The following is a 9,157-nucleotide window of genomic DNA, read 5'->3' as shown; positions in this document are numbered from 1 at the left end:
TTTCCAGTTCCAGTGTTTTAAATTAATGACATTCCTGTTCCAGACACAACATCATAATACTCTGTGACGAACAAATAATGCTGGAACTCTTACTTCCAGGTTTCAGCATTAACTCCTCACTTAAATAAGTTTATTAACTCAAATCTGCTGCTTTCTTCCAGGTGTGCCTGGGGTATTATATGAGTAGATTTCAGCTGGCAGCACATGCCAGGTTCAAAAAAAGGATTTAATATATGCAATCATTGTGTGAGCTTTGTCCCAGCCCTGCGGCCCACCTCTCTCCACTGCTGTCAGGGTGAAGTCTGTATTCCACAGCTGGAGAGCCCAATTGTTGCGTTGCCTCAAACACCACCACCAGAGTTGTCGGTTATGTCTGGACTTCAGGTCAGTTAACATTCCTTACAAGAATCTTGGTTTTGGTACCAGGCACAATTCATAGCACCTCTTGCTAGAGGTACCATATTTAGGATTGAATCAGGACTTAAGTTGATTAGATCAAGTTTAACTTTGCCTTATATCCAAAAGTCTTGCGTGAAGCAAGTTGTTACCTTTGTAAATGCAACTCACTGTTAGCCTTTCGCATTCGTACCACCAATTTCAAATTAAAGAACTGCCCATTTAAAAGCTGAGCCGTCAAGTCACAGTTGGGCCTGGCTATGGCAATGGAGATGTCAATATCTGGGTTATGGATAAAGAGGGCTGCAGAATCAATATGTCCAACAAGAACTAAATTACAGATGTCTTTCTTTGATTTAAGCCACTAAAATAGGAGATACCAGCCTGCGGTAAAGTGGAAATGTAAATTCAGAAGACATAATCACAAACAAAAAAAAAAAAAAAAAAAAAAGAAAAAAAAAAGGATGAATTAAAAACAGTCAAGCCTTGCCAGTGGTTAGGTATAGCCACTAATACTACAACTATGGAAAAAGCTGTCAAACCAGATACTGTTCTTTGTGTCTCCTCTCTGCCAAGCTCAAGACTTTCCATGATCAGAGAGAGAAGTTATTGAAAAGTGGAAAGGACACATACAGAGGCAAGATAAAGGGTTAAGATTTCCCAGGTGTAACTTTAAGGTATTTCATGGCTCTCATCCAACATATCAAAATATATCCCAATAGACGCTGTTTACCTAAAGGTAAGCCTGTATTTTCCCCATGGCTGAGCTGGAGTCTGAACAGAATCCTGTTTGCTTGCTTTCCTCTGTGAAATGGCACTATTCACTTTAAGGATACTTAGCAGTTCTAGGGGTTTTCCACTTTGAATGTCTACCCCATACATACCCTTTTTGATTCAAATAACCAAAACCTTTTTTTAAAATATTTCTAACATTTTCAAAATAAACAGCTCCATGGTTTGCAGGCATGAAATCAGCAAGATTCTCCAAGATGTTTGGCAGGAGTATAGGTTGATTGTTAAGCTTTATTTCTTTTCCTTCCGTCCACAAGCAAAATCCATAAATCCATAAGATTGTGGGATTATCATTTAAGTAGATACCTGATATATATACATATATGTATATTTAAGCCTAGGGACAAACAAATGTGCAGTTGTAAACAGCCTCATTTTGTAATCATGCCTTTTTTATCATGCATCTCTGAACATCCATGCCACCTTGAACTCTCTCCCAAAAGACTAGCCTTATTCTTAAACATTATTAATTTCTTTATTACTTCTTGCAACTTAATAGAAACTAAGCAATTAAAAGTTTAGATGCATTCTTCAAAAAGTACAGGAAGAAATCAGCTTTTCAAAACAATCTGATAAAGAAATATCAAGGCAAAATCTCAGTATTGCCCTGAAACAGAATTAAATGACTGATATATTCTATGTTTTCTAAATACATTACCCACAGCTGCCACTTATGGTTTGGTTTGCAGTTCTAACAGTGTTGAATATTAGATGTCAATATAGCTGAATCTCACTAGTTCTGACGTAATAGGGATACGTGCATTATTGCAAGTCTGAAGTACATATTTCACTTTCCTCTGGGTGTTCTCTCTCTCAAAACCAGAATGCTGAACACAGCCAAATGTTGCCCATGCAGCTGCAAATGATCCATATGTCCACTTTATTGTGAATCTCTCAATTTTCACTAGGAATGAAATAATAATCTTTTGAGGAATTAAAGAGATTTTTTTAGATGCTAATTTTAAACGTATTATTCATTTTCATCTGATTATTATCAGGTGGCAGACGCCTCTCAGAATCTCTTCACATCATCCATCTCATCTCCTCTCCACTTCTTGCAGCCGGGCTGGACCGAGTTGGGCCCAGTCACTGCCCGGCAGGAGGCCGGAGGGTGAGGCCTGCAAGGCCCACAAGGCTCACGCCTCTCCCTCTGCGCCTCTGCCCCCGCTCAGCTTCTTCACATCTTCTCTTCTCCTTTTTTTTTCTGTTTCCCCCTTCTTAAATACGTTATCGCAGAGGCGAACTTCCAAGATGCAGTGAGCAGGACAGGCTGCCTTTCATGACCATCATGGTCTGTCTGTAACTAAAATTTATTCATTCAGAAATCACACCTTCATCTAGTGCAGTAATTCTCAAGGAAACAATCCCATCTGGCATAATGGCCTTTGAATCAGGGCCTTTGGGAACAACAAATATTCCTATATTCTAAACAAAGAGAGGGGAGTATAAAAGCAGTTCTACAGCAGTTTTACAGCAGTTTATTCAAACAAAGGCGATTTCAATACAAAAGCAGTTCCATGGTATTTAAATCTCCCTATTGTCAGAACAAGCTGGAGGGTAAAAAAAAAAAAAAAAAAAAAAAAAAAAGAAAGAGTCACTGCTAGGGACAACCTGACAGGTTAGAAAACAACTAGAAAAAAATGTAGATGTCAAACAGTTCAAATAACTTCATCCAAAATAGAGAGGTTTGAGAGAAAGATTTAAGACAAAGGTTTTGTTTTTCTTTGCAGCACCCAAAATCTACCACCGTAAATGCTGGAGAAGCCATTTCTCTCTGTTTCTGAGGGGTGGGGGAGAAGATCTCTTGCCATTTTCAGAGAATCCTGGCCTGCAAATAAAAAAGGAAGGAAGTAATTGTCCTCTTTTTTTTTCAGCTCAAGTGAATATGGAAGTTGTTCGACCGTTCAACATCCACATCCAATCTAAATCTGACACACACGCAGAGGTGACCTTGCGCTGCACCTAGGGACAAGCTGATGGTATTGCTTTTGCCTTCACTGGAGGCTGGGCTGGGTCCCAGGCTGATGATGCTCTTTCACTGGCAAGTGGAATGTTTTGAGAGAAATTGCCTCAGGCCTTGACCTTATCACAGGTTGCTGTTACGGTAAATTCCCACAAGAAGCACTTCTTTGTCTGCTTGCCCAAGGCCCTCCAAGGCATTTGCTGTTCCCCTGCCCTGGCTGACCAGCACTGGTCAGGAGACTTCAGGCTGCAGAGGCACTGCCATCCCACCTGCTCTGCCCTCTCAGCATCTCCCGCTTACATGACAGAACTAACCCTACTCCGTGCATATGTGTGCAGGTGTACGCATACGTGCGTGTGGGTGTGCATGCATGCTTCTGGGGGTTGCTGCTTTTCCTAGTTAGAATGTGCTGTCATCACTGAGATTGCTGGCTACATAAAAACCCTGAGGGCTCCTTGATCCCAGTGCAGATGGACAGGGAAGGGTAAGCCTATCTAATTGCACCCTACTTCCAAAGCTGGGGAATGCCACGCTAAACTGCACCACTTCACAACAGCGTGCAGGTTAGCAGCATTAGTCACTTCAGCTCTGGGGTTCCAAGTAATTCTTCTGCCCAAAGCAGAGCCCTCTCAGTCATTGTTTCAATAACCTACTGAAAACATAGTAAAAACTGATGCCCGAATCACAACTGCTACATATTACCTCTTACAGCTTCTTCTGTTTGCTGTGAAACCCACACATTGATAAGAACAACTTTACACTGAACGCTAGAAGAAAGGTGCTCAGAAACCTCTGCTGACATATGAGTAATGGACTCAGTAGTGGTGCTGAATTCCCAACCACAGTGCTTTTCTTCTCAGTCCTAGACTTAAAGGTCAGAGTGAGCAGACACCAATCCTTGTGTACCACAAGGAATTAGTGGATGAATCAAACATAATAGATTTATTATCAGGACATATCCTCTGGTAATAAAAATGCAGTAGCATAGAGAATGCATGAACCAAAAAAGCTAGGTCAACTGAGAGAAATTGCTGAAGCTAAACTGACTTGGAGATGCTGAAGAAATTACCTCAGATATTTTGTTACCTGGACAAAAACAGAATAGGTCCCACAGAGGGTCCGTTTCAACTCAGCAGCCACTTTGAGAAAACAGATGATCAGCTGCAGTCCACTAAGAGCTATCAGAACAGAGAGTAAAATGATGTTCCACTCCACTATGTTAGCAGGTTCGGTGCACCGAGACCAAGAAGAGTAATCTGTGAGGTACCTATTAGAGAAAAAGTAACATGAAGTAAATTAAATGTGGTGGGTGCAAATAATTTAAACAAACATTATTTAACCTATAATATACAGAAAAACCATACTGGGCTCTATATGCTTCAAGTGTAGGAGTTAGACTCTATTTTTCCATTTCACCAGTGTAACTCCTGTATACGTTTGTCAAACTCAGCTACGTGAAAAGACATATTTACCTCAAACACAGCTTCATTAGTTTCTCTGTTACACAGTCAAGTGTTAGAAAGACATTACCATTTTTTTTTCAAATGGCAGAAGCCAAATTTAAAATGAGAATGTTCCTTTTATTGATTTAATTTCAGCTTTAGTTTAAGTTCAGCTGACATCAGTACAGTGCAGAGAGCAGGAACACCCCATCATTTTAACAGGTGCATGCAGCCTAAATGGCAGAGTTGAGGTAATTGCCACTGTATGTGATTTCCAGTTGTTCTAGAGCCATGCTTTGCATCCTTGAGGATAATGTGCACAACTGATGCGCCCTTTTAACTGTGAGACATGCTATAGCCTGGAGGTTAACTCTAAGAACCTCTGTCAGACTTACTTGCTTAGTTTCAGTTGCTTTTCTTCTAAACATTCATAACTGAAATGCTTTGAGCCAAATCTGTAGTGCATTAGTCAGCATCTGGCCCTTTACCTTGAACTCAAACTTTGATTTTTCTATTTCCAAGTGGGATGGTAATGGCTGGTCATACGTAGCAGAGATTGCAGGATGCACTTCAGCGTTCTAAAATAAAGCTGACTTAAGTCAGAGAAGGCCATGGTTTAGGAACTATTCCTACTAGATGCTGAAGGAACTTGTTTGTGATCCTCTGACATGTAATCTGCAGTGCATTCAAATGCAGCTGGAAGAGCTTGGCATTATATAACTTGAAATATTCAAGTCTTACAAAACATTGATCTTTTAAAGGGAGTTGAATGTAAAATCTTGCAAAAGCAGCCTCAGGTTACAGACCTGAATCAAACCTTTCATGCCTCTAGGAGGCTGGGACACGGACAACACTGTCTACCTCGCTTAGGTGTTTGATGAGATACAGCAGCTGTATGCAACAACTATTGGTGATCCAACCACAGACTTCATTGAGCTTTAGGAGTTAAAGAGAAATCTATGGAGTTATTAAATATAAAAATGCCATCTATAATCTTTGAACCAAAAGCTTGAGAAATTTGAGAGAATATTCAGAGAAGTATCCATCTACACTCACTGTAGTCTTTTATTAATTCTTTATTCCATTAATTCTAATTCTTTACTACACATACGATTGTGACCACCACCAGATAGAGGGACCTCTCGGTCTGATCAGCACAAAGATTCTTATATTTAATCTTTCCTTACAAGAAGGCAAATACTTTTCTTTGAGAATTCTGGTGCTCATTCAAGAAGTTGAAAAACCTCAATCGCCAATGCAGGTCTTGTGTTCAAGAGACTGTGCCATTTTGTGTAAAACTCAGAGAATTTGTCTGACTATTGTTTTCATGAACCGTTTCTTCCAGAAGAGTTACACTGATGTTTCTTACCGTCCAGCAGTGTCTTTGAAGATATAATCCCATCCACCTGATGAATTGCAGAAGGGGCCTTGGATCAATCCCAAGGTAAAAATGATGCAACTGTATCCAGAAAAAGCAACTCCAAGCAGGGCTAGCACAATTGAAATAAAACTCTGAAGAAAGAAAAACATTACTGTGTGGGGACAGTGTCCACAGCAAATAGTCATTCAGCCTGCCTAGCTACTTCCTTGGGGATAAATTTCACATTTGATTGTCCCAGTCTTCAATACGCAAAAAGAAAAATACCAGATAAAGAATAGTAAGCTTATGCATTCAAAATAAAGATTAAGACAGAGTTTAAGACAGTTTCGCAACTCTCAGTTAAATATTGTTTGGGGATTTATTTTTTATTAAACTTGTATTTTTGTAAAACTGTTTCCCAAAATGCTAGAGGAACATAATCACACATTAAATATGTTTGCATCCCAGATAGTGTATATCGAGTTGTTACTGGAAAAAATAACTTCCAAGTAACACAAGCAAGGGGATTAAGCTATTTAGTTAGGGGACTTAATTGAAACTCTCAGGCCTTCTATGTTCTTATTTCATTTTACAAGGATTTTTTTTTGTTTTTGTTTGTTTTTCTTTCATCCTGCTTATGCATCAAAAGGAAGGAGCTACATTTTCTGTAACTTCTCAACTCAACTTAGAACCCTCCTCTGCAAAAGGAAGTGGAAACAGAGCAGTGGACATGGCAGAAGGATGTGCTGGAAACACAGGAGCAGGAAAGCACGCAGAACAGATGCTAAAGAGACACACAAAAATAGAACACAGACTCACCCTGTAGGTTTTGTTACAGCTCTCACTCTGGCAGCACCGATAGAACACGCTGCACTCCAGTGTTATTAGAATTACCGCCAACACAAGGATCTAGAAGGGGACATTACAGAGTCAGTGAAATGACTGCAGATATTAAGCCAAAGTCTCCCTTGCCTATGGAAGGTAGGGACTGCATCTGTTACGCTCTGTTGAGATTTTAAAGCTGCTCCGTAGGAAAGCACAATTACTCAAGGAGCACCATGGAACCAGACCGTTTTTATTAGGCTGTTACTATACTTGTTTCCTGTACTTGAAAGACAAGAGTACAGTGTCTCCTGTCAGAGCAAAGTGTTATTAGCATGGACACAGCTACACCAGTGAAGCTGAAAGAATAAAACCAAGCTCACAAGTAAAAGCATCAATACCAATGAAAGGAAGGATATTCTGTTGACACAACCACATCAGTTCAACAGCTACTTGCTGGCACAGTTACATGAATCAGCATACCACCTTCCTTATCAACACAGTTATGCTAGAAAAAGTCAGCAGTACAAGCTTTTTGTAAAATTCACCATTTGCTTTCTCTGTCAAGTATCCATACGGTTTTTCTCAGACTATTGGATTACTTACACCTGACACTACAATCATTTCAATAAATTAGATTTGGACTCCAGAACCACAAACTGCCAGAGAGGCGCTAGTTTGAAAGGGGAAATATGAAAAGGGAATGTTTCTGAATCACAGCACTATCCTCTCACATGCTGCTGCCCTGTCTGTAACAGGATAATATATATGTTGTTAATAAACTGATGATGACCATAAGGCTAAAAATGCTTCAAAATATGAATGTCACTGTTGCAGTTAACTTTTTCCCAAATTTTCAACTATGCTTTTCTGTTCAGATTCTCTGCCTGATAGTTGTTTCCTCTGCTGGAAAAGATTAAGTTTTTCTTCTGCTTTAGGAAGAACACACAATTTCAAAAGAATGTCTCATGTCTTAATAACTCTCCCAGTTCAGCACCTTCATAAAAACACTTTCTTACACAGATGAGACCTTTTTAAATATTGATTGTGTGCATGCAGTTTTATCACATAATTGCTCTCTGTCCCTGAGGCTACAGTTCTTTACGAACGTATTAGAAATGTAATGGAGAAAATCCTACTATGCCAATCGCAGTGAGACAGTCTTCTGTATTTAGCCTAACAACAGTGGCACTTGACACACTCTGAACTGTATCTAGTCCTCTAAATACCGGACTGCATACAGCTCTTAAAAACATCTGAACAGTTATGAGAAGTTTTTTTTCAGGTTTTGTTTAATTCTGTTCTGGTAAAAGAGCTCTAACTCAATCTCCATGAAGATTTAATTAACATATTGTCTTCCTCCATAATACAAGTGTAAATTGCACATAAACAAGAAGCCAGCAGGAAAAAAAAAAAAACAAAAAAAACCATCAACCCTACAAAATTACTTACATGAAATTAAATAGTATACATAGTATGTAATTCCATATATTCACATTTTTTTCAGTTTGATCAAGTTTTTCTACCTGCAGTGTTTTTGCCAAAGTAATCCATATTCTCTTTAAAAGCACAAATACATTGCTGCGTAGTAACCCACTATTATTTGCAGTAGAATGCAATTCATTAAAAATCAAAAGAATCAACACTTACCATCACACCTGAGAAACAGATCCCTTCAAAGTACCACACGTAGTTAGGAAGCTGGTAACTGGCAGCATGTGAAGCTCTGCCATTAGGGAAGTACAACAGGATGTTAACAACAATATTCCAAAGTGCAAGAGGTATCAGCAGACAACTCAAACAGCTTCCACATGTCTCTAAAGCCATGTCTCAAGAACTTTAGAAATTTTGCTCTTATAAGCTACCAAAAGATTACAAGGTTTTAAATATGAAAAGTGTTTTGACCTTCTCAGTTTGATTCAGTCATTTCGTATTCACAGGAACCGGGTGACCAGGGTATGACTGCAGAGACAGAGAAGCGCTTAACAGCAGAACAATAGATGAATATCGCTGTGTAAAGTCACTATCCTTTCTAAGCTTATGCCTTTAAGTAGTAGTTTCCCTTCTAAAGGATCCTCCTCTGTGATCTTCCAAATGTCTGGAAGTGAGACTCAGGAAGGAACTTCGAAAGTCTCATTTCCTAGTGACTGCTTAGAAACGCGCTCCTCCCGAGAATTCGGATGATGACACAGACATTTTGTGACATGAGGCAGGTTGCTCAGCTGTACTGTAGCTCAAAAGATTTTCTACCTTACATAGGGAAAGGGCCGTCAAGTGATAAATATGTCCAGTCTCATACAGAAGGCCACAAATTGCCTCACACTACAGAGAAGCAATGCCAGAGCTTGGCAGATACGGCCTAAGGGTGAACTAAGCTTGCTG

At 39.5% G+C, this 9,157-nt stretch overlaps 1 protein-coding gene across 1 annotated transcript; it reads right to left on the bottom strand.

The window, feature by feature from the left end:
- Positions 1-2,782: 2,782 nt before the first annotated feature.
- TM4SF18 (transmembrane 4 L six family member 18) lies at positions 2,783-8,793 on the bottom strand. Its single transcript, XM_086755022.1, has 5 exons — positions 8,426-8,793; positions 6,773-6,862; positions 5,963-6,105; positions 4,238-4,418; positions 2,783-3,016 (listed from the first exon to the last, which is right to left on the bottom strand). The coding sequence occupies exons 1-5, from the start codon at positions 8,600-8,602 to the stop codon at positions 3,002-3,004; spliced, it is 606 nt and encodes a 201-aa protein (XP_086611148.1). The 5' UTR covers positions 8,603-8,793; the 3' UTR covers positions 2,783-3,001.
- Positions 8,794-9,157: the final 364 nt, after the last annotated feature.

This window comes from Chlamydotis macqueenii, chromosome 9 (assembly GCF_036417535.1).
Source record: "Chlamydotis macqueenii isolate bChlMac1 chromosome 9, bChlMac1.mat, whole genome shotgun sequence".
Lineage (NCBI taxonomy): Eukaryota > Metazoa > Chordata > Aves > Otidiformes > Otididae > Chlamydotis > Chlamydotis macqueenii.
This window is presented reverse-complemented; position numbering and strand designations above follow the sequence as displayed.

Excerpts from the sequence above, each read along its gene's own strand:
- TM4SF18 (XM_086755022.1), bottom strand. The coding sequence starts at position 8,602 with ATGGCTTTAGAGACATGTGGAAGCTGTTTGAGTTGTCTGCTGATACCT. Across the intron at positions 6,863-8,425 it reads TCTGTTTCTCAGGTGTGATG|ATCCTTGTGTTGGCGGTAAT; the intron begins GTAAGTGTTGAT and ends GTCCCCTTCTAG. Across the intron at positions 4,419-5,962 it reads TTCAAAGACACTGCTGGACG|GTACCTCACAGATTACTCTT; the intron begins GTAAGAAACATC and ends TTTCTCTAATAG.